The 26,170-nt window shown below is 44.8% G+C and overlaps 1 protein-coding gene across 4 annotated transcripts in view; it reads left to right on the top strand.

Annotated features, from left to right (window-relative positions):
* The window catches only part of RPRD1A (regulation of nuclear pre-mRNA domain containing 1A), an 897,566-nt gene that overhangs the window by 692,470 nt on the left and 178,926 nt on the right, over positions 1 to 26,170 (top strand). The window contains exon 8 of one of the 4 annotated variants that reach the window (XM_069620528.1): positions 5,413 to 5,815. The exons of the other annotated variants lie outside the window; for them this stretch is intronic. Within the exon in view, the coding sequence (XP_069476629.1) occupies positions 5,413 to 5,463 (51 nt within the window). The 3' untranslated portion in view covers positions 5,464 to 5,815. Of the gene's footprint in view, positions 1 to 5,412; positions 5,816 to 26,170 lie in introns of those variants that run through there. 4 annotated transcript variants of the gene reach the window in all.

Genomic DNA, 26,170 nt, shown 5'->3' with positions numbered 1-26,170 from the left:
CACAAGAACAGTACCCTCATCTCCATCACCCTCCGACCCCCCACCCTCTCACACCCCTACTGCACAGAAACCCTTAAAGTAGAAAAAGAACCTGGTCCCCTTCCACGACTATCTACTCCTCACCACTTCTACCTCTACCCAGCCTCCCAATCTCTCCATCCCCATTACACTCCCCCCCCGGCCCTATCCCTGCTTCCACGCCCCCCCCCTTTCTCGACTTCTCTCCCTGCACTCCGGACTGCCCCAATCCTTCGAGACTCACTCTAGAATCTTCCATCCCCCTCTACCCCTGAAACCCTTCCTCACCCACTGATCATCTGTCCACTCGCCCGCCCCTCCTCAACTCTACCCACACCCCTCGCATATCCTCCTCCTCCTCCGCCCGCCTATTCTTCCCAGCCTCCACCGACTTGCCCCCACCCTTCGTCACTCCAGTTCCCCTTGACATCCTACCTCAACACTACCCCTCCACCACCTGACTCATTAACCTTGAGCGCCCCACACCCCCCACTATCCCTCATGCACCTCCTACTCACACCCCAACAACCTCCATGTACACACCCCATTCTGAAGTCAAGTCCATCCTTTTTAATGCCCGCTCTGTAGAAAAAAAGACACATCTTCGACCTCCTCTCCTCTGACAAACCTGACCTGGGCTTTATCACTGAAACCTGGTTCTCTGATGACTTTGCCCCTGTTGCACGTGAGGCATTCTCCCCCGGCTACTCACTAATCCCGCTCAACAGACCCTCAAGAGGAGGTGGCGTGGCAGTCCTCTTCAAATCTCACTTCTCCATCTCACTCGTTGATTCTCAGACATGCATTCCATCATGCGAATCCCTTCTGGTTAAACTCTCTCTACCTCTGACTTTCTCCCACAGCTTCCTAATCATTTACGGTCCCGGTTACGACAGACATTTCACAACCAACCTCTGTGACTCTATAGCCACCATTGAAGTAAATCACCCCTCCCTGACTATCCTTGGAGACTTCAATATCTTCAATATCTGGTTCGACATTCCCACCAACCCCATCACCCATTCACTGGTCGACAGTCTTGATGCGCTCAACCTCTCCCTTCACATGAGCGGTCCAACCCACTCTAAAGGGCTCACCCTAGATGCTATCTTCAGCTCCCATGACCTGATACATCTAGCCCCCCTTTAACACTCATCTGGACCGACTACTTTGTCATCCCTTTCTCCATCCTCGCAACTGCACCTCTTCCTACCCCCACCCGCCACCACCCTTCACCGCAAATGCTGGAACAAAGTAAAGATCTTTCCTGATCTAGCCGAAGACCTTCTTCTTAGACCCCCTACAACACCCACCCCTGACAGATCCTTAACCATTGACTCCTTCGACTCATTGCTCAATGATTCAATAATCCCTCTCTCCCCCTCGCGCCCCTCTTCCTCACGCATTGGACCATTTCCCAAATGGTTTACTCCTGAACTGAGGAATGCCAAAAAAACTAAATAAATTTCTAGAACGCAAATGGCGAGCAGAAAAAAAACTCTCTGCAGATCAACCACCTCCTCTTAAACCCTACTTAAACTGAAATCATGGTGTGCAGCAACACAGAGCTTCTACCTCGTCCACTTCCCTGGCCCCCTTCCATCACAGGTCAACGTCTTCAAATGTTGTCACTCCCATCTAATATTTCCCCAACACATTTTTCCCTACCTCTCCGTCCCGATAAGACTTGCAGCTGTTATGTCTATTGTAATGTTGAGACTGGACTATGCCAACTGCCTATACCTAGGAGTCCCGGCATACCACCTTAATAAACTCCAAAGGGCACAAAACGATGCTGCTAAACGGCTCCTCGCCCTGGGTCCAAGAGACCACACCTCTCCAGCTCTCAGAACCCTCCACTGGCTCCCAGTCGGACGAAGGGCCACTTTCAAGACCCTATGTATCACTCAACGTGCAGTGCACAAGACCGGCCCACTATACCTGCAAGATAAGTTAAAACCTTATCTCCCACCCTGCACCCTAAGATCAAGCACTTCCCTCCTTTTAGTGATCTCAACCACGAACTCCGTCAGGATTGGAGGATCCTCTTTCTCAGCATTGGCCCCTACTCTGTGGAACTCGCTTCCACCATACATCCGACACACCCAAGACTATGATATTCCGCAAATTACTAAAAACTTGGCTCTTTCCATAACGCCAACAACAACCTTAAAGATGCATCTGAACTCCCAAGAACCCAATGACTGACTACACAATGGGAATCCCAACCTTGTCTTCAATGAATTTGCACACTGATTGGGCCATCAATATCTGTATCCCTGAACAATGATCTTTATATCCTACCCACATGAGGCCCTAGCCCGTAACACGTCCCTGCGGTGCTGCTGTGTGCCCTTACTTCCCCCTTTCATTGTCACCCACCCTCCCGTTCCCGTGATGTATCTTTATATCCCTCTGGATTACCCCTCCCTATATTCCCCTTGTATCCCTGCCATCTCTTGTCTCCCCTCCCCCCCTGTGATGGAATTACATGCACCACTGTGTCCATGGCGCTCTGTACCATGCCTTCTGTTCCCATGATGTCCATGTGTATCGATCTGCCGTCCTGTCATTGTAACCCCAGCTCCATAAATCACTTTATGCCCTTTGTGCCCGTATGTTACTGTGAACCCTGCCCCCCTGATGTCGCTATGTGTCCCAATGTTTTATGGATGAAATACATGGAATGGATGGAATGGATGAGATGGCTGGATGGATGGAATAGATGGAAATGAAGGAACAAATGGAAGGAATGGACCTGTGGAGAGAATGGATGCATGTGGGATTAATGGAATGTACGTACATAGAATTGATGGATGGAATATATGTATATGGAATTGATGGATGGAATGGATGCGATAGATGGAAGGGATTGGATGGATGGATGGATGGATTGGGTGGATTGGATGGATGGATGGATGGGATGGGATGGATGGATGGGATGGACGCATGTGGAATGAATGAATGAATGCATGCATGCATGTGGAATGGATACATATGAAATTGATGTATGGAATGTATGTTTATGGAATTGATGGAATGAATGGAGTGGATGGATCGATGGAATGGAAATGATGTGGAAGGCATCGGATGGATGGAACAAATTGATGGAATGAATAGATGAAGAAATGGAACAAATGGATGGATGCATTGATGGAATAGATGGATGGAATGAATGGATGAAGAAATGGATGGGTGCATCGATGAGATGGAATGAATGAATGGATGAAGAAATGGACAGATGCATTGATGATATGGATGGGTGAATTACCCTACCCTCTAGTTCCCGTGTGCCCACCGTGCACATGCCTCTGTGTACCCTGCTTTCTTGTTCCCCATGCGGTTGTAGTATATCCCAATGCCTCCCTCCTATCGATGTAAGCCCAGCCCCCGTCGCTGTGTGTCCGTGTGTCGCTGTGCTCCCTGCCATCCTGTTCTCGTGAAGTTGCTATGTATCCCAATGTATTACCCAACCCTCTCGTCACCACGTGTGCCCACTCTACCCGTGTGTCACTGTGTACCCTGTTTTCTTGTTACTGTGCTGTTGCTATATATCTGTATGCCCCCCTCCTGTCGCCATAAGCCCAGCCCCCTGTCACTGTGTGTATGTGTGTCAATTTGTTCCCTGCCATCCTGTTCACGTGCCTGGTCTCAACGCCTTAAAGATGAACCATCATATCATATATCACATCACTACGCCTACTCTACTATACACCATCACACAACTAGAACACAGCTATACCCCCGATAAATTCGGCCTAGCTGTTCACATACGAACCCTACCAACATACGAACACTACCCCATGAGCACCTCATCACACTAATAAAACGCAGCTATCCCATGTCTTTCCGGCCTAGTTGCTCACTTAAGCGTCCTTCAGGCCTAACGCAGCCAAGCCCAGTCTGGATGTCCACCTACCAGACTGCACACATCCAGCTGATATCCTCAACACCACACCTAACGCTAGGATGCAGATACCATTCGGCAATTACATCAGCTGCACACAACTGGTGCACCCACGCACCCTATGACACCACCTCTCTCTACTGACCTGAACTGTGGTTCCTGAGGGCGTTAAACCTACCAGCGCTTTGAGATCATACCAATGATATATAGAGCGCTATATAAATGCCAAGTAACCTAACAATTACCGTAAAACTCCTGCCAAAATTGCAAGGCGGCAGAGTTTCAGTGTTGCATACATAGATAAGCTATCTCCCCATCCAAAGGAAACATGCCCACATTACTTAAAAGCCTCAATCTCATATTTGTTTTGGTCTATTCTGTAAGCACATATGCTTGATTTGGCTTATTGCTCAGAGAAACATCAAAAGATGAGGATTTCCTTGTAATTGAATATCCCTTGATGCACGTGTGATGCTTATTTCTTAATGGTTGCGTGCAACTGGATAATTGAACCGAGAAACACACCTAGCTTAGCTGGTGCTTTTTCAAGGTTATTAGAGTAACAAAGGGTATGTCTGGACAGTGAAAGCTGTGCATCCAGTTATCATACAGGCGTAATTCATGTACTCGTAGATGGTGGTTCACAGAAGTTCACTGATTTAAGAAAAGGCCATATAGTTTGTTACTCTATTTTGATTGTACAGCCTTGAAAAAGCACCAGCTAGGTGCAAAACACATATTTAGTCAAACAATTCACATACGGATATCAATAAAGAAATGAGGGGCATATGCTCATCAATGGATGTTAAATGGAAATATTACAAGACTAAGTCAGATAATTGTATTGGTTCTCTGCGCAATACACCAAATCATATTTAATAGACGCATGAACATATGAATAAAAGCTTGAAGCTGTTTCCAAATAATGTGTGCCAGCTGAAATTCCTGAGCATTTCTGATGGAACACGGATTGCTGTTTGAGAAAGCAATCTTGCAACTTCCCAATACCAGCACCTCACTTAAAAATCCTAAAAAGTAAGTAAACCAGCAAGTCTGTGTGTGCAGCTATGCAATACTGTTTCACGAGGTAATAGTGCCACATTCTGACCTTTATGAATTCATTCCACGATTGTTACTTTCGTCCCAGATCTATACCTTCTGGATTCTCTTTCCCTTGCAGCAGTTTCATGTTCTACTATGTAATGGTTGCTTGCAAGTTCCTTGGCAAGTTGCAACCATGTAGGTATGGCATGCCTTATTGGGTGAACTTGAAGCCTATTTATCATTTAAAAACTTGAGGTTTCAAAGTGCTCATTGGAAATCGACATAATGATTTTCTACATGTGTGGTCTAAAATCCTAAGCAGTTGAGATAGTGAGGTTATGCTGTTGAGATTCCTTTCCAGAATCCTTATTGGTAGGCAGGGCGGCACAATGAATATCTGCCAAGTATGATTTTCTTTAACATTTATTGAGCTTTTGTTGCAGGTGGAGAACGTCAACAGGCCATGCCCGGCTTATGATGCAGTCCTCCATTAGACCAATCCACCTGCTAGAAAACGGAATAAACAACCAGCAGCATTCTGATGATTCTCCTGTTTGATACTCGGTATTAATTAATGTTTGCTTTCACAGTATCTGCTTCATTAAATGTGCTCACAAGATGCGTTATCTTGCTACAACACAGCTTTTACACCGAGTTCCTGATCGACTACCCCCTCGTCTCTTGGCATGGAGTTGTGCGATTACAAACATTTCCACACCTGTCATTGTTTCTACAGTGCAGGAATGAAAAAATAGCGGGTGGCTGTTATTTCTGTACGCATTCATTAGTAGAAACTGGTAAATGGTGTGAATGGAAGTAAATTAGATGCATGGGCTTAAAAGGATTTTGCGTTTTTGTAACAGAAAAAGTTGAACTTCATAAGTCTTATTAAACCTAGTTTAGCTACTGTGCATTTATCTTGTGTACGGTCTAGCAAATACGTTAACCAACATGCTCAAAAGCTATTGTAGCTTGCCCTTCAAAATCGAGAACACAGAGTTATAAGCACGCTCTTTTTCTGATAGTTGCACACTGCATACTTGCTTCCCTTTTGTGAGCCATATCCACATGCCTGATGAGTATGACAGAAAATCATTGGCCATATCTGGTATGAGGCTACAAGCCTTGCAAATTCTTAAAAATTCAACTAGATCTGCAGAACAAGGTTCTTAGTTTGCATACTCTACTTAATAGAAATGCTCTCACCCCATGGTGATGGGTGACATTTTTACCGGTGCTTTCTGTATAATGGTGTATCTGGCCATAACAACACTAGTTTGTGCAGTGCTACCACCTAAAGGCCAGCCATGCAAAGTGAAACCTTTGTTTGATGTTTACTGCAAACAAGGCGTGTTTGCCGCAAATGTCAAGGCCAAGAACCATGCAAATGTATTCGTCCGTCATGAAATCACTTCACTAATGCCAGTGGCTAGTAGATTTTTGTGAGCCCTGCAGCCTGAGCACTTGCTAAGCATTATACACCTGCTATGCCTTCCAGAGTCTGCTGGATGTCTGGTGGTTTAGGTTGACTCCCTTCCCTCCGGGTTTTGTGTGCTGAGCTTGGCCAATTAGAAATCTGCTCGGTTTAAAATTAATCTTTGACAGTTTTGTTCTGAGAGAGCTACACGATTTTGACTGCAATCCACAAAAGCATGCTGAACTGCTTTGTCGGCTTTCACACAAGCAGTCCTTTGCTTCTAGACCTTACCATCACATCTTAGTGTCAATCAAACGGTTTCCAGGTATCCTGCAATGCAAAGGTTTGCTATTTGTATCTGGGGAATGCCTGGGGCTCAGCACCTCAAATCAAGGGGTTTTCTAATTTGCCTTCTCAGCATATGTCCAAGAAATCTCCAAATGTGCGGTGCAGCTTTTTCCAAATGCCCTTGTACCACTTTAGTGCTGGTCAGACATTTACGTTATGGCCAAGTACCAATAGTGAGAGATTATGATACAGGCTTCATGTACCACCACACTTTTCAGGCATCTGTCCATACAAATGTCTAACAGAGATTCGCACCACTTAAGAATATGGTGTCATTGTATCATCAACTACTCTTGCGGAGGGGCTTCTGCTACACAAAGCAGGGTTTAATTGCTGAGCGTGAGCACGACCTGCCTATGGGTACTAAGCAGGCCTCTGCCAGCTCCAATTCACATATTTGATTTAACTTTGCATTCATTTTGGCTTTGGTCTTTTCCAAATAACCTGTAGACCTGCGGCCAAAAGCACACTGCCAAATGGCGGGTTTCATTTCCTTGGTACTCGGATGCCCATATATGATTTTGAAGCAGGGATATTTTCCTCCCAGTTTTTTGAAGTTCGCAGTACAATGTTTTCTAGGGAGTAAAAACATAATTCCCATATCCGATGTAGGTATTTTACGAAGCAAGCATACATTTTTTTAATCTAAAAACCATTTTAGTAATAAATGCTTAGCACTACTTGAGCTATGTGGTGGGGCTATTTGTACTCCCTAAAGTGCACAGTAGTTTATTATTGGCTGGTGCCGCGCTTATCGATAGGGCCATTTGCACCTTAGGGATGCTAATTCAATGGGGACAGGACTAGTGCCTTTTTTGAACAGCAAAACCCTAATTTTACCTTTTCCTCACTGCCCCTATTCCCACGGCCTCATGCATGCATTTGAACACCAGCATCAGGACCCTGCCATCCAGCAACTCGGCAGTCCTTTTGGTTTGTTTGTGCTTCAGCAGGAGTGCACTCCCTTAACACTCATGCCATTGCATTTTACTGCATTACTTCTTGTAAAAAAGGTTTTATCCCGCTTTCCATGCTTAGGTATTCCCGCAGCTCTGTGCTATGGAAATAATCTGTCCCACGCAGATCCAGTGAGAGTGGGATCCTGGTCGGGAACCCACACTCTCTGGCTGGAGTGTCTGGTAAGGATCGTCTTTGGGCTCTTTGAACCACATTTTCAATGTGTGCTGTAGAAGGAATCGCTCAGGGCAAAGGGAGAGGACCTTCCTCTTTCATGGCTCTGGTGTGGTTTACTGGCAAAATAAGAAGCTGATACAAAACTTCTCCCCTTATTTCCACAGCACCCGAAACTGGGAGTTCTTCTTGGGTATCCCCGGTTCTGCTACAGACCCAAGCAGTCGTACTTCGGCTAGCCCCTGCTCTACTAGGGGCATCCCTGACATACACAGAACAAAGTCTAATACTGTTTGGAATGACAGAGAGCTTAATCAGGTGTATTGCCAGGCCTGGGACTGAGTTGACTTTATGTCCTAAGGCTCAGCAAAGGGTTAACTGAACTGAGACTTCTGGTCTTGAGGGCCTATCACCGGGCTCTGGCCTCAGCATCTGCTACAGTTATCTACTGGGCTTCGGCCGCAGCGTCGTCAGACTTTAAGTGCCTCTCCTCTGTGCCAAGCACCACTCTCCACACATTAGGGTGGTCCATAAAATAACCACCTGCACCCAGGGCCACAGTGAGTCTGTCATTTTAGATGCCATCATGATAACCTTGTTTGGGACTTTTTCCTCCAGGCAATTCCTCCAGGACAGAAGAGAATCTGCTTCGGTGCTCTTGCAAGACCTTTGGGCATTCATCTGGAGGCTGAGTTCAACCTTTTGCTCATAAGGATATACCCCAGCAAGTTTCTGTCTATGTCCCTACAACACTGCACTTCCCGTGGTTCTCGGGCTCAACAGGGCCCTCCTAGTTTCCTCAGCTGAGCAGTTCAAGGGGTCTAATCTACCCACCCCAATCACTGCTCAAAGACAGATGCTGCTCTAAATTTCACAGGTTGGTGAAGTAATCTGCTATGGTTCGCTATTGTGTGGACCTCATCGAAGACATTAGCCGTGCTAAGTCTAATACTCCTACAATCAGTTCTTTGGTTATGTTTACTACACTCACTGCTTCTCCAGTCCAACAACCTCCAATGCATTTGGTCATTCTTCCTCCACTGAACACCATCAGGCAATCCCTCTGCTAACGGCCCATCTGGTTCCTATTTGAACCCCCACTGCCCCCCCCAACCCCATCAGATAATTGCTCCTGTCCTGGATGACTCTGGTGATCAGCCCAACATTTCAGCTGACTTGTATGCTTTTGGAGATGGTGATGACTCAATCTAATTCTGCCAAGGCTTTTCACAGGCGTATGCTTGGCATCATGGAATTCACTGGGCTCACTGCTATTGAGGGACCAGCTTTCAATAAAGTGAGCCCTAGCATCAGTTCTGTCAAGTGGCAGACCAAGCAGCTTCTAAAAATCTTTCCTGCCTCGATCCAGAGACAAAACCAGTCCATGGCTGATTTTGTTTTTTAGTCTTTTTAAATCAATAGACAACCAGACAAATCCCCTACATTTCAAAGGAGAAAGCAACAGCAGACCTTCCGTAGGGTTTCTTGTCAGTCTGCCAACCCTGCCTACCAACAGTGACTGGTGCACAATCCAACTCCATTTGGAAGCCTGATTTCTCATTTCCCAAGAGCCAAGTAGTCTTGCAGTGGTAAGTAAGGGGGCAGACTCCTGCTTATCCTTCCCTGCCCTCTTTTATCTCACTTTCACAATCTCTCATCAACCTCTTAACTCCAAGAAAAATGCCATATTATTTTCCCCAACAAAGATGTGTTCTGGTCTAATTCATTGAGACTTGATCTGTGCAGTGTATTTGCAAGATGCCTACGTTCATGTTCCTTTGTTGAGCCCCCACAAGGGAGGTTGTTGATGGGCAGCAAACCTATAAAAGTCCTCCCATTGTACAGACAGCCTTTCTCTTTTACGCTGAATTCTTCAGAAAATGTATTTTGGTGGCTGTGGCCCACCTCAGACAGCAGTGGGTTGATATATGTATACGCATATCTAGATTACTAGTTTATTGGAGTGCTGAGCCCAGAAACCCTGCAAGCAAACCTAAACTCATTGCTCTATTTAGCTTTTGCACTTTGTCACTGCAAGAAATTGATGCTGTGCTCCACTCAGAATCTAACCTTTGCGGGCCATGTCTGGTTCATCAGGAGAGTACAGGTGGTCCCTACAGAAAAGCGGGTGTCAAACATTCTTCTGCTTGTTTTGTTATCTCGCAAGATGACCACAGCTTGGTGGATCCAGATGATTTTGGGGCTTGTGGCCTCTTGGATTCTAGCAGTGCCCTGTGCCACACTCCGGATGATGTGTGTAGCTGCATCTAGCTTCCTTATGGAACAAGTCCTGTAACAGCCAGTATCTTGTGTTACTGCTTACAACCCATTTACACACAGGCATTGGATGGTGGTCTGTGTGTCACAATTTGCCCACAAAGTTCCTCTTTGAAGAAGCCTTGTGTGATGAATCCCAGGGTATTGTAACTGCTCCCATGGGGGGTGGAAGGTGGAGGAGCCCCTTCCCATGAGGCTAGGGAGTTGAAGCCACCTCCTATTAGTCCACCTGCTGGTGGTACTCTGCGGAAGGATCTCATGGGGAGGGAAACCCCCTATGGGACCAGCGACGACTTTTATAGGAGAACACTGTATTTTCACCCTCCACCCCTACCTCCCTACTCTGCACCCACCTCTGCAATTCTCAATATCTATGCATTGCTGTAAAGGAGAGGATCCAATCCTCCTAAGACATACTGAGACGAGGAAGAGTAGAGATTACCTAGATGAGTACATCAAGAAACTGAGACAAAGAAGAACTTAACTAACCCAGTGGAGGGTAAACCTAACAACACTGGGACAAAGATAATCTGCAGAGGAATAAGGAGCATGCTGTGAAACCAAGGTATGCACTCCTTTCAATGTGGACACTTTAAACATATAAAAAGGAAAGGACTGCAAAGGTTATCCGATCCTCTCTGGAGGAGCCGCGAGAGCCAGCACTGCCCAGGAGATAAAGCAGACCGGGAAGCCGAGAAGGGAGCGGGAAGCTACGGGACTGGTCCGAAGTGGCAGAACCACTCGACAGTCCCACCAAGAGAAGCTCCAGGTGTTCCTTACAATGGGACAGCGCGAGAAGGGAGAACATGTGCCACCCATGGGAAGTGTACTGCTGCAGAGCCGCTGCAGCACGGACAGAAACCACGAGGGCCACGTTGCGGACTGGGAGAGAAGGCACGCACATCGCTGGGATCCATTTGAAGGTGGTGGAGAGTCGGAAAGGGGAGAGCAAGTCAAGAATACAGGTTCTGGGTCCCTAACCAAGGGGAACAGGCATTTGTTTACCTTAAGACGCACAGTAGTACTTGGCAGGAGAGTGAACCAAGTATATAGGAGGGGAAAGCCACACAAGCAAGATGAGCCTGGGACCCACACCCACAAGAAATCTGAAGAGTCATGGGATCTCGGACCCTAACCAAAGGGGAGAGAAATGTATATACCTTGGGACGCAAGATAGAACTTGGCAGGAGAGTGAAGAAAGTCTATCCAGAAGGAGGGCCAAACAAAAGAAGCAAGTCTGGGACCTGCACCCATAAAAAGGAAGAAAGATCAGTAGTACCGCTTCATAATCTCAGTACCTGGCAGAGTGAAAAGCCAGGTGTGCTGTGCATAGCGAAAGGTAAAGGAAACCAGGGGAAGTAACCATTCCCCCGGACAATACGAACTGGCAAGAAGCCACAGAAAGATCTAGGTGAAGGGAGACATTCCCCTATCAAGCATTGTGTAATTTGAAAAGCCTGTGGGAAGGGAGACTTTTCCCAGCAAGCATTTTATTATTTCAGAAGCCTGGGGAAGGCCATGGAAGGGAGGCCTTCTTGCTACAGAGACTTGAGCAACCAGAAACCTGAGAGGTTAGTGGGAGGGAGCCATCCCACTAGCACCACAAACTGGGAACAAAGTTTCACTTTTAATATCGTTTATCGATTAACTGTTCATTAGCAGGGTGCAGCCCACTATCCAGTGCCAATGTGTGGGGCACAGAGAGTAAACTGAAATAGAAGAGAGACCTAGGCCAATTAGCCTTCGGTGTGGGCCGCACACCCTTAATACCCACTATGGGTTAAGCAATTTCTTGATTCTTGTGTATGAACTTCAATACAACTGTGACCTTTTCAGGGTGGTTTTATTTTTCAGAAAGTAATCTGTGTCTTAGAATCATCAAATTACTGTTTCAATTTCGTTAATTAGGCTAGTGCTGAGACTGGGGCAAAACAGTAACTCATTGGGCTAATGCATTTCGGAAAGTTTCCTTCTTCAGAGCCTGGTTATCAATACTAGTTAAGTGGTATTCACAAAACCCAAAAATATCATGTCAATTAGTGCATAGTAACACCCACACATCATCATTTCATATTGTAATGCAACATAATGCAATGTTATGCATAACAATTTTTCAAAAAGTACACATTTTCAAAAAAACAGTTTTTCAAACAGACCGGGCACCCACAGGTACAAACAATCATTTAAACTAAATATAGAGAGAACATAGAAAACTTAACTTGATTAATCTATATATTCCTTAAAGAAAGTCTCTAGTTGCAACTTTGAGCATGGCTTTGAACCAGTGTTCATTGCTCAATGTCTTATCTGCATGCATACATGTGTGTTATTTATTCAATATTAGCTATTAGTGATTCTGCTGTTTCTGTTCGTTAGTGGGTTTGGCAGTGCTCATTCTAAAGTGACACTGAATGTGCGGCGCACCCCTTTTGTTGTGAACTAATGTTCGTTCAACAAGTGAGCTAGACACCTCTTTTTTACTGTGTGGATAACGTGACTGTGCATTGTCACTGACCTGTCTGCCGTGGATTTTGCTTTCATGGAGGATTCCGTGTTCCGATCCCCTTACACTGTTAGATCACCAAATAATCAAAGTTAGATTTTCTCAGAGTTACTCAATATTCCCTTTGTTATCTATTGCGATATATGATCGCGCATTAATGCATTCAGAATCTCTTACCTTTAGGTGTACGGAGCCAGCTCCTGTTCACGACCGGCGAAAGTTTCTCACGAGTCGTAACGTTGCTATAGCAGCATTGAGTACCAATATGGCCGCGCGTGTGTAGTCGCGTCGGCCATGTTAGTGGGGGCACAGTATAATTATTTTCATGTAGTCTCTACCTTCACGGCTATGCAATTAAGCCTTTATTACTGTTAATGGTGCGGATGGTAGCTCCTTACCGTGATCACGTTCTAGGTTGGCTGTAAAAAACTTTATCATGTAATAATCTGTGACACAAGGGTTATTCATTGGTAATGTGTGTTGCAACCGATTTTAAGTACGCCAATTGATTAATTGAAAATCAGGTGTTGATATTTAAATCAGAGGTTTTTGGTTATGTTTACTTCTAACAGCATCGGTAAATGTGATCGATCAGACAGACTCACAATGCTTCCGTAGTATTAATATTGGCTCTGCTAGGCATCGTGGATTACCATATGTTTGCATAGCGTTTGTTATGTAGATGAATTTCAAGCTAAGTGGTGCTCTGACCATGGTGCAGTTGTTCCTCTCACATTAACAATCTTACATTGTGCTTGACATGAACAAAACAATATTGTTTACCACAGACAATTATGCTGTTTACAAAAAACAATTTAGATCGAACTCCTCATTGAGTCCTCGTGGGGATAATGCTTCTAGACGGTCTATCCAGTATGCTTCTTTTTGTTGTCTTCTCTTCTTCGTGTCTGTGTGTGAGCCATGCGTTTCAGTGGTTTCTAGTACTTGAAATTTGACCTGAGAAATCTTATGCTTCTTCTCAGTCTAATGTCTTGCGACCGCAGAGTTCATGTTGCTATTGCGTATAAATGACTCATGTTCGTTCATACGAATTTGCAACTTACGTCCTGTTTCTCCCACATAGTAAAGTCTGCATGGGCAACGTATGCAGTAATTGCAGTTTTCTGTGTTCCAAGTTGCATAGCATCTGATTGCTGTTTTCTCTCCAGTGTAAGGATGTGGGACTAGTCCACCTTTGATGTTGTTACAATTAAGGCAGGGAAAAGTCCCTACCTTCCTTGGTTTATTCCTTTGCTTTTTGGTGTCTCTGGTCTTAACGAGCAGATCTCTCAGATTACTTGATCTTTGATATGCAAATGTAGGCGTTTCTGAAAAAAGGGTCTTGGTTCTCTCATCACTCCTAAGTATTGTCCAGTGTTTATTAATGCACCTTTTGATCTGCATACCTTGTGAGGAGAATTTCGACACGTATACTAATGCTGGAGATTGTTTCTTGTCTTTGTGTATGAGTGTACTTGCTCTTGTCTTGGTGGACAGTTTATCCTTTGCTGTTTGCAAATCTTCATTAGGATAGCCTCTTTCTTTCAGTTTTTTGCTCAGTTTCTCTAACTCTTGTTCACATTCTCTCTCATCACTGATGATCCGTTTCAAGCGTGTGTTTGTCCGTAAGGTAAGTTCTTCAGGGTTTTCTGTGGGTGAAAACTCATGCGATCTAGTAAATTGTTTGTCTGTTGGTTTGGTGAACAGGGAGGTTGTAATCTGATGATTGCATACATTGACATTAATGTCCAGATAATGTATTCCTGGGTTACCGATATCTGAGGTGAACTGGATCCGAGGATCTATGCTGTTAATATAAATCATGAATTCATCAAATGACTCTCTTGTTCCTTGCCAAATGCCAAAAATGTCGTCTATGTAACGCACCCATTTTTTCAGTTTATTTTGCCATTCTGTTTTTTATAGAGTATGGGTTCTTTCAAACCGGTGCATAAATGCGTTCGCATAGGCAGGTGCCATTGTTGCTCCCATGTCAGTGCCGGACGTTTGGATGTAGAATTCCTTTTTGTACTCGAAGTAAGACTTCATTGAGATGAAAGTGAGCAGTGTTAGAATAAATTCCTCACTGCTCCTATCTCCCCTTCATATAATAGTGTATGGAGTAAGAGTATGTCCTGTTCATCAAGTAGTACCGCCTCTATTACGTTCAAGAAGTGGGTGCTATCTTTCACATAGGTTGATGTCTTCTGTATTAAGGGTTGTAGGAAATAGTCAATGTAAGTTCCTAGTGGTTGCAGGATTCCGCCGGTGGCAGCCACTATTGGTCTTCCTGGTGGATTAATGAAACTTTTATGTATTTTAGGCAACAGGTAAAAATGAGGTATGTTGGGTTTCAGGTTGAGTAAAAAGCTTTGGTTTTGTTAGTTATCATGTCTCTCTCCTCTGCTTTAGTAAGTAGTTCTTCTAGGTTCTTATCTCCATAGTTGGATCACGATCAATTTTGGAGTAGACATTGTGGTCGTCAGGTTGTCTCTTACATTCTTTCTTGTAATCCAGTGTGTTCTGTAGTACTAATGCACCCCCTTTATCTGCCGGTCTTATGGTTACCGTATCCTCAGAATATAGGTTCTAAATTATTGACATTTCTCCTCTACTGAGGTTTCTATTCTTCGGTGCACCATACTTAATTTTCTTGATCTGCTGTGACCATTTTTTTTCAAAGATGTCTATAGATGGAACATTAATGGGCGGTACAAATGTACTCTTCGGCTTGAATTCAACTAATTCTGGTGGTTCGTTAGTAGAGGCGTTGTTCTCCATTTCTGCAAAAAAAGACTAAGTTTGTTTTCTGGTGAGTTTGTGTAACTCGACTTTGGTGTTGAACAGGTTGGTGTGATAAGTAGGTACGGATTTCAATCATTTTTGTAGCACATCTTCCTCTTGTTTGGTAAGAACCCTATTTGAAATATTCACCACTAAGTTGCTCGCGCTTGAAATCTCGTTTGCACTCCGGGGCCTTTTCCTCTTCCCCCTCCTCGTTCGCTTCTTCCTTATTGGTTGTCTAAAAAAGACGCTGCACTGGTGCTTGGTCTGGCTCTATTGGCGTCTCTTCCTTCTTCTGTTCTCTGTTGCTGTGCTTGTGGGGTCTGTTTGTCTCTGTTAGAATCTGTGTCTGAGCTACTATTGTCAGATTTAGGATTAGGATTGCGTGGTCTCTGTGGTTGGTTTTGAAACTTATCTGCCCATGTATACACCTCCTCTCGTAGATAATCAAACATATCTCGTCTGAATTTTCTAATTTTTCTGGCTTCTAAGTTAGCTCTGTATCCTTCAAATCGCTTATTGATTTCTGAGTATCTCCTGAAGCGTGTCAGTGCTTGTGAGTGCCGTGATCTCTTTTGATAGGACTTGTATCTCTTGTTCTAAATTCTGTAAATTAGTCGAAAGGTCTTTAATGGTCAACAAGATTAGGTCGAGGGAGCACTTAAGAATTTGTTCCCATGTTGCAGGGTTGGTTTCAACCCAATTCTTAAGCCCCTTAGAATTCTTTGTGCCTTATAATACCTGCCTAGCGTTACTGCATGTAGTTTGCGGTTAATTCACTTCCTGATGATGTACTCCAATTGTTTGATCTTTTTATTCGGATCTGTGTCTTTTAAGGAGCTGTCGGTTTCCTTTATCAGTCCTAGAATTGCGTTTGCCTCATCTGCTGAAAAGCCTAATGTTGTCGCTCTTGTGTCTGTTAATTTCTCAATTTCTTCATATGACATAGTCGCGTGCTGACTCTCAAATACACGGAAGTGAATAATAATGGAAGCAAAGAATGGACGATGGTGCACATTTTTTTCTGTTTCTTGTGTTATACTGTTTCACTTTTAATATCGTTTATCGATTAACTGTTCATTAGTAGGGTGCAGCCCACTATCCAGTGCCACCGTGTGGGGCACAGAGAGTAAACTGAAATAGAAGAGATACCTAGGCCAATTAGCCTTCGGTGTGGGCCGCACACCCTTAATACCCACTATGGGTTAAGCAATTTCTTGATGCTTGTGTATGAACTTCAATACAGCTGTGACCTTTTCAGGATGGTTTTATTTTTCAGAATTGGAGAGAGTCAACCCCCCCCCCCCCCCGGCCAAAGAACTGAAGAAGCATATATGCCAAGGAAATCACAGTAAAGACAACAATGACAAAAAAGGAACTTTTCTTGTGAACTGTTTTTTGGAGAAACCTGGAACTTTGTTTACAAAAGGGCACTATAACCTGAGGGAGAGGCATCCCCTCAGACCACAGTCTCAACGTGGAGCCGGTGAAAACTCCTCGGTTGTTTAGTTTAGTTGAGAGTAGGTGAAGGAATAGGATTTTGACACAGGACGGTGGACTCTTTAATTTAGACATCCTGACAGATTCCATAGTATTTTTTGTTGAGGCACGGAAAGCCCTCATAGTATTACGATTAGTTGGGGTTTTTACTCCTTTATTTTCATATTATAAAAGTCTTTGCCAGCCACCATTGTTCCAGACTCGCACTTCTGCACCCTTACATGCCCTAGTGTTCACTATAACCATGCGCTTCATCCCTGTTGGAATGATGCGCAACTTTAGCTTGATTGCCCACCGCTTTGGTCGACCTAGGACAGACAAGAACACATCATACAGGTCAGTATTTCAGGCCCCACATGTTCTTCCTGCTAGTAATGAAAGACAAATATGTATGGAACTGAACGGATAATACCTGCAGCCTATGTGATGAGTCAAAAGCGGTTCCATGTAATGTTACTGTTAGGCAGAAACCTGTGCAGTTCCCTTGGAGACCACTGCAAACGATTTAGGACTACAGGTGTTGGCAGTAAACCCACTTGGTAGCAGTCTGTACCACCCAGATTTACCTGGTAGCTGTGGCTGAGCAGTCAGACTTCTCTCAAGAAGAGTTAGGCAGTATGCAAAGTATACACAATAGGCACTCATACACACCAATACAAGCAAACACTGACCAGAGCTTTTGTATCAAAGTATATAATTATTTATTTAAAAACACACTGTTTGAAACACTCCAGCACTCTTGTAAAATATTCTAAACACAGTTACTATTATAATATATACACCCCTTTTTCCTTATCAGATAAGTCTTAGTAAAACACCACTTATTTTCATACAGAGGTGAGCGCTTAACTAGATGGCACTCCAATAAGTTTGTGAAAAAGGGAGGGAAAAAGACAGAATATGGAAAGGTACACCACTCTAAGATTCAGGAAAACTGTTAGAAAGGCAGAAGAGCAAAAGTCACTGGTGAGCCAAAGTCCAAAGGCTGGGCCCACTCTTAGAGAGAGCAGAGCACAAATGCGCCCAAGATCACACAGTTACACTAGGCTTAGAAAGTCTTGCAGAGGGTTCAAAAAGAGTTTAGAGAGGCTTAGGAAAGTTTAGCCAGGGTGTCCCAGGCTAACCCAGGTTCGAAAGCCGGGGGCTAAATCTACACCGTACAGTCGGTAGCAAAGGAAGCCAGGCGGGACACGGTACCTTAAGTGGGAAGGATCCTCCAGGGGTGGCAGTTGTTCCTGGCAGTGGGTGCAAGTAGCGTCGTCGTCCAGGGGAAGAGAAGATCTCGACTTGGAGGAAAGATGAAGGTCGTTGCACTGCCAGGGAAGAAACCAGCCGCAGAGTTTTCCAGTTAAAGGTGGTACCTTTTGTTTGTGGTCGTGGTAAAACGTGGTATCCTGGTTGCCGGGGTGCTTGGCACAGGCAAGGCGGCCATGAGCTACGTCGGGAAGGCGAAAAGACAGTGAAACTGGTTATCCCCACCAGTCAAAGGATGAAGACTCTCCGGCGGGAGATCTCCTCTGTCGTTGGGAAAAGTGGTGAGACGGTCCAGCAGGGCTCCACCGGTGGTGTCGTCGTGGCAGGTCGGCTCAGCTTCTCCCTCGTCGGATTCTTAGTTCCTGTGGCGACTTCTGAAGTTCCAGTCCCCAAAGCCCTGCTTTTATGCAGAAAACTCCCATTCACTCAGCCTAGCTGTCACTCAAACATGCTAAGTGGTGAGCCGGCCGGCTCATCACTTGGGCCAATCAGGACGGAGTGCGACTTGAGTTGCCTAGGCAACTCGGTCCAGGGTGCCTAAATCCCCCTCCACCTCTCCTAAGTACCCCAGACAGAGTGGCACCACTTTGGAGGGCTTCTGTGGAGAAGCCCGCCAAAAAGTGGAACAAAGGGCTCGACTTGGGTTGGAGTCACAGAAGAGAACACAAACGCCATTTTAGAATCAAGTTTTGGCAACAAATACCAACCGGAGAATTAATATTAATTAAATAAACTGGCGGTATGTTCGAGGCTACCGTAAATAATTAAAGATAGTAGCCTAAAACAATGGGAAATCCCATAAGAAAATATTTGCGGTTGAATATAAAAAGTAGTATCCACTGCCACCAGCCAAAACTCGATCAGGGGGGACGGAGACGCGCCCCCTCGACTAACAGACCCCGGGGCAATTGAATTGCACCAGCCAGTACGTCCACAATATGATGGTTTGTACTGGTTCTGTTCAGAATTTAAGACTAGTAAAGTCAATGGTGACTTTACCTGCCCTGGGAGACAGTAGTCCGTCCCAGGGTATGGAGTCTATACTGGGGGGTCACTATGACACCCCTGTGTTACTGCACTGAGGGTGCTGTGTAACACACATCACAAAAACACATGAAGCCCTATGGGGGTAAAAGACCCCATAGCCCATTAAACACATCTAGATTCAAAGAAACACACTCAAATCATGCCCAGGAGTGAGGGTAAAAGAGTCTCACTCTTGGCAGGAGAAAAAAAATAAACCCCAAAAATCCAGCAAAGCTGCTGGGGGACTCACTAGATTAGGAAATTCAGCCTAAACAGAGAATTCTCCCTAAGTTAACAAAGTTATTTTTACTGAATGAACATTTACCGAAAGAAAAGTAATATCAAATGAATTCTTTTATTGGGGGGGGGGTCCTCCCCAAACCCCCATTTTACATTTCTAACCCCACCCGATACCTGGCATCCCCTTACCCCCCACCCCATATATATTTATTTTTCGGTATTTTTTTCAGAAAATGTTCATTCAGTATTTTATTTTCGGTATCCTCACTGGATAGCGTCAAAAGCACTCACCATCCCCCGATGCGGGGAAACCAAGTCACAGGGGACTGCGATAGCTTGACTGCTGCCTGGTGTGGGCCCCAGCAGGTGAAAGAAAAAGCAGGTAGAGAACATGCTGGGAAAGTATTACAGGTCCCTATTGGCATTGAACTTGACTAAGCATAATGAGATGCAGACCCAAGTGAGAGATCTGCAAGTCATAGGGCGTCTCTCACCTGCTGGAGTGTGTGGGTTGTGCTGCAGAGTATCAGCAAGACTGCAGTCATTTGCAGATGACTTCACTGCTCGTTCTGAGCTTTTCCACTGTGGTTGAGTACCATGGAACCAGCACACTGGCAAAAGTGAGAATCCAAGATGGTGCCAATGCTGTTGGCTGTACTTAAACCTGCATGCCGCCTCTTAAGTCTAATTAAGGAAATATCCCTTATACCCAATACGAACCGAGAACTAATCAACACCATAACCACCACTTAAGGATCAAATTCGAAGGGAGCACGATGAGAGAGTCTTAGACAGCATGACAAAAAGACCAATTTTGGTCAGACACACACACCCAAAGCCCTCTTGGTATGAACGAGGCTGAAACAAAAATACATTTTTATTTTATTCAAAACACCATCAAAATGTAATACAAAAAATTATTTTCCATATAAAAACCTTTTGATAAAAATAATTCATTTTTTAGTTGTTTTTTTACCCCTATTGACAGGTCAGAAAAATGAACACCTACATTGCACAAGTGCACATTTAGAAAACAACACGTTTAGACAATTGTTTTTACGAACACAACGGTGCCAACATTTAACATTCACAACATAATTTGTTGTGTTTTCCATTGAACCCAACATGTTTCTGTCAAACCTTTTTGCCTCAGGCATTCATCAGGGGAATCCTGTTCTTTTGTTCTGTGCCCAAACACCTTATTCTGTGGCGATTGTTACACTTTTCAACCATGTTAAAAAACCAGATAGAAAAAACACTAAGTCGCCTCAAAATACACTTATACCTGGACATCAATCCATTTAATCAATTTACACAGTTCACTTAAATCAATCAAGCATCTATCTTTTTCATCAATCGATGTATCAGCACCTAAGTGGTTATCATATAAAAGTTACCTGCTAAGACCTAAAACAATTTGATGATCTTTTCACAGTGGTCTCGGTTTGACAAAAATGCACTTGTCACATTTTGTTAATAGTTTGCGAAGAAATTAGTTTTTTGACATGTTTGGTTCAATGGAAAACACAACAAATTATGTTATGTGAATGTTAAATGTAGGCACTGTTGTGTTCGTAAAAACAAGTGTATAAAGCTATTTTCTAAATGTACACTTGTGTATTGTATGTTAATTTTTCTGACCTGGCAATAGGGGTTAAAAAAAACAACTAAAAAAGGAACAATCATTTTCATGACAAGATTTTTTTATATGAAAAATAGATTTTTTTTGTATTACATTTTTGATGGTGCTTCGATTTAAAATAAAAATGTATTTTTGATACAGAACCAAGAACTGGTATTGTGTGTTTTAAGAAACCAGATGTCACTTGTGATGAATGGGTAATAATGTGTTTGACTTCCTTGTTTGATGAAATTGTATAAAGTCTTTCCCTACACATTGGAGTCATTATGGTTTCACAATTGACCTGACTTGTAGTGAATACATTTGTCTAACCTTTATTATATTGATGCAAGGCTGAAACAAGGCAATGTCTTGGGCGAAGAGGAAACAGACTTGCTTTGCGACTCTCCCTGGGAGCGTATGGAGCCAGCAGCTTGGATACTTTGCAGAATACCCTGTGCCTGCTGCAAGGTAGAGACCCTGCCATTACAGCTTGAAATGAAAGAGAAAGAGGTACCCGCTGCATGTTTCTATTCCACAACCCTGGGAGAGATAGTAGTGCCTAACCAGTGGGACCTGCACAGTGTTTAAAGGAAAAGACCCCACACAGGAAGGTACTATCGTATGTCTGAAAAGGACCCTGAGCAAGGGGGGGGGAATACTTCCCCTGCAAGAGAGACCTTGGAAGGGTCTACCAAAAAGAAGCCACAAGACACTGGAGGGGGTCCTTCCCTTAGAAGCCAATGGGTCATCGAGAGGCCTATATCAGTGCAGATGGAAGCTGTGGAGATGCATGGAGTGTATTGATAATGCAGCTGCAAGAAAGCCGGGTCATGAGGAAATGGAAACCCAGAACAGTTGGAACCATCGGAAAAGACACCCCAGAGGGTATTTGCCAGGTGACTCTTCCAAGCATGTGTTTTGTAGATTAGAGCTGGACATTTTTAGTGTAGGTTTGAGGCTTTTATTGATCTGGAACACTTCTTCTGTTAGGCTGGTAATAGCTGGAGGCTAATAGACCCGTTTAAAAACTAGGTTTAACTTTCTGTTGGACATCGTTGGAACTTTCCTTCAAAGAGTGTGGCGTGCCTGGAGGGGCAATCATTTCTGGTTTTGACACAGAACAGATCCTGGTGTTCGATATACCACACAATACAAGGCACTGTAAGTTGTCCAATCCAATTGAAACTGTTTTCCTAGTTGTTTCCCAATTGCTTGCAGTTAATTCCGCAGGTACTTCCAGGCGTTTAACTCTAACCATAATTCTTTAAAAAGCAAACACCCCTGTTTCTGTTACCATATCCTATGGTGTATAATCATTGCTAGTCATTACTACACCATATACCATGAAAAAGTAGGAGAAAAAAATCATCTGTCCCTCTCTGCAGATTGACCCTGGACAAATCGGAATGGGCTTTGAAAGAAAATGTCTACCTGGACGCAATGCACCAAGCTGAATAACTGAACAAAGAAGCAAACTCCATAAGCAGACTCCATCTCTATCTTGGCAGAGAAGTCCACCTCGTGGTGGCAGATCCCATCTTCCCTCATTCAGGAGTTTCCAGAACTGATCTGTTTGCCACACACCTGAACACCAAGTATGCATTGTACGCAACTTGGATTGGTCCAGTAGCCCTTCCCCTGGGTCATGCTGTCTCACTGTGCTAGTCCATACATGGAAATAAGGCACAATAACCATATACCCAATGACACGTCAGTCGTGAGGTTCGATTTCCAAAAAAGTCTGGTTTTATTCAAAGTATCTCAGTCGGCAGACTGTTTCTCAACTCCTCACGACGTGTGTTCCCAGACACTGTGAGATGCGAGAGAGCGAACAGCGCTCAAGCTGTCATATAAGCATAATACATCAACATTTGCTAATGCTATTCGTCCCGCCCATATACATGTCATACAGGCTAGGGTTTGGTAATTGACAGTTATGACACGTCTTCATTTAGTCTAAACATTAGTTATTCTAGCGCAGGCTGCAGGGACATTTTTCTGTTATGAGGAACATGGAGCACTGCCACAGGAAGGATATCTTGTTCTTAGCAGAGACATTCCATACAACGTTATCTATTCGCTGTGGCTCATGAGCTAAGGGTCAGATGGTTCTGAGGCAGAAAATACCATCCTTTGTGAAGGAGCACCGCTAGTTGCATATCATTCATGTTTAACTGCCTTTTACAATAGCGCTTGCAAGACAAATCGGCACCTGTGCTGCTAATTAGGCGCGGCTTCTGCACAGACATACTGTGTTGTTCCCCTGTATCATCATCAATATTTCCCCCACCCTTCTCACCCCCAAACCAAACCCAACTCCCCTCCCTCCCAACTCCCCTCCCTCCCAACTGTTGCTCAATTCCCCCTTCCTCCCCAACTAACCCCAACTGGTGCCCAGCTCCATCCCTGGGTCTCAGGCTATCCCGCATCTGGCCCTATCCTAGTAACCCACTCTAGGGCCCAGCAGGGGATACCGCATTAGCAGTATCCGATCTAACCTAACCATGGGGGGGGGGTAATAATGTATCCCGGCATGCTGCTACTCTGATATGGCATTCAGTGTGTCTCAATTACCTTTTCTTCACATGTAACCGTCATATCTCGTCTGTTCTCGCCAACACTGCTACTTGCCGTACTATATTCAAGTCCCAAGGCCAAATGTCTGTATACCAGCCTATTCCAGACCTGCTGGGTCACTCATCCACCTTGCTCAGATTCACCAGGGCCAGACGTCCTCCAATCTGCCACATTTATTGTGTTTGTGGCCTGTACCGGCAATCCAGCCAGAGCCACTACAGGGTTCGTAACCCTGAGCGCTTACCCTGCAGTCTGTGGGGTCTGCTCCCGTGCTGTGGGGTGTGCTCTTCTACTATGTCTCTTGACCGTAGGGGGCAAGTCTGCGACCTCCGTCACCACCTCCAGTCGCTTTGGGTGTGTTCTGCAGGGGTTCAAGTCTCCCAAGTCACTGGGCTTGTCCCATCTTCCATGCCTGCAGGCCCCCAAATGCACTTTTACAAGTTTGTGGGGCTTGGTTGATGGGTGCACTGCTTATCTCTGGATAGCGTGTCTGAGCTTCCCCACTTCCTCTCCTTGGGGCTTTGCTTCCACAGTGGTGTGCTCTTGGGCCACTGCATTTAATTGTCGTTATGATGTGGACCCCCCCTGCCAGGACTGTTTCCCACCTGTGGCTTTTGAGGTGGGGTACTTAACAATCCTTCTTTGGGCACCTTCCCAGGCCTTGGGCAGAGTACATGTGTATTGCCAGGCAGGTGCGTCTGTGGGTGTCCATGCCAGTCATGCCAGCCAATGTGAGCGGGTCCGCCCCTAACACCCTGTGCAAGCGGTTTCGATCAGGTCGTGTGCTGCTCGCCCCCCGCTCCTCCAGCTCTGCAGACGAGCGCTCTGGGGCTTCCTCGCCCCCGACTTCCAAGCACACGCTATCTGCGCCGCTGCTCACTGCCGACCAGCTGTTTTCAGGTTCTTAGCTTTTCGGCTGCCGCAGCAGCCTTTGTTCATGGCGCTGGCCATTTTGTATCTCCTAGACACTATCCAGATACAAACTTGCAGATGGTGTTATGGTCTGTGTGCACCCCTTCAGATTTCCGTGCTTCACCACAGCAGGCACCAGGATTTCATACACACGACTGTGGTTTGCTAGTAATAAATATCCTCTGCAGGCATATTGATATTATAGGATCGTGCAGGATCGATCGCAGCAGCTCCGGAGCACACGTCCTACTCCATGGCCATTAAACCACGCCCGCATATAATTCATGTTTAACTGCCTTTTACAACAGCGCTTGCAAGACAAACCGGCACCTGGGCTACTGATTAGGCGCGGCTTCTGCACATCTTCAAGGCCTCTGTGAAAGGGGAAACAGTGTATTTCTGCACGGCTCTACATTCCTGCCTACTTTAGTATTTCAGAGTTCAAGCTGTGGCCTCGCACCGTGTGTGGATCAAAAGCATAGAATATATTTGAAAAGCGTTACAAAAAAGAAAATGGCCGCATTTACAAAATGGACTCCCTACGGTCACGTTCAGGTTTCTTAGTTTGCGAAGTTTGTCACATGATGCGATTTGCTTCTGGCCAACATACTATTCATACCATTCGGGCTATGTGATTACTTTTTCGGTCTAACAACTGGGATGAGATGCAAGCCTTTGTGTTTCTCCCTCTGCATTACTGAGTCTTGGTGAAGTCGGTGCCTCTGTAATCCTACAATATTTGGCCAGCGTAGTTTTGTTTTCTGACTTGATCCAAATTGGTATCCTATCAATGGCAAGTGATCTGCTGCAGTAGAAAAGTGGGTTAGTTCTCCATTTCTCCCTTAAATCGCTCCTGTTAGCAGTCTGGTTTCTGAGGAGTTAGGTCATTTGTATTTGATTTTGTCATGAAGCCACGTGGAGATTCATCTGGCGACTAGGATGGAATTGATAAAGAAGCCAGTATCATAGCAAATGTGTTTGTCACTGGTCCGTCAAGGATAGCGTGAACATTTTGGTCACGTTCAGTGGATAACCTAATGTTTTTCATTTAATAGCTTGCTTTTCCAGGGTGCAGTTGGACTCTTGCAGGGCCTATCTGGTGGCCATTGAAGTGCACTGTACTTCGGACTCCTTGTTTTACAATGTTAATCAGATTGTGAAGCTCTTGCAAGAGCAGTTGCTTCAGCTACCTGTCACCACAGACACTATCTGGAGTTGGATCTAAATATAGTGTTCAGTGTTGGCACACAAACCCTTCATGTGGCTATGGTAGGGTAGAATCTGGGTGTCTGTAAAACAGCCTTCCTAGTGGTGATTACTTTGGCCCATGGTGTTGGCAAGCTGAAGACTTTGTGGACTTCCTAGGCATTTACAACTTTTCACAAAGAAAGTGTATGCACCCCTCCTTTTCTCCCCAAAGTGTGTGCAGTTGTTCCGAATCAACCAGATCATGCGTTTACTGACGTTTCTTTTGCAATATGGCCTCAGATGCCAAAAGGACTCCACACAATCTTTACATGTTAACTTGGCCTCTGTTTTGTGTCAGAAAGATTCACCATCAGTGCAAGGTTGTTCCCTGTGCCCAGAAATCGTCGTGATCATCATGTG

The sequence above is a fragment of the Ambystoma mexicanum genome, chromosome 5q, assembly GCF_040938575.1.
Source record: "Ambystoma mexicanum isolate Mex_15411 chromosome 5q, UKY_AmexF1_1, whole genome shotgun sequence".
Taxonomy (NCBI): Eukaryota; Metazoa; Chordata; class Amphibia; order Caudata; family Ambystomatidae; genus Ambystoma; species Ambystoma mexicanum.
The sequence above is the reverse complement of the archived record's forward strand: the minus strand, read 5'-3'. Positions and strand labels throughout refer to the sequence as shown.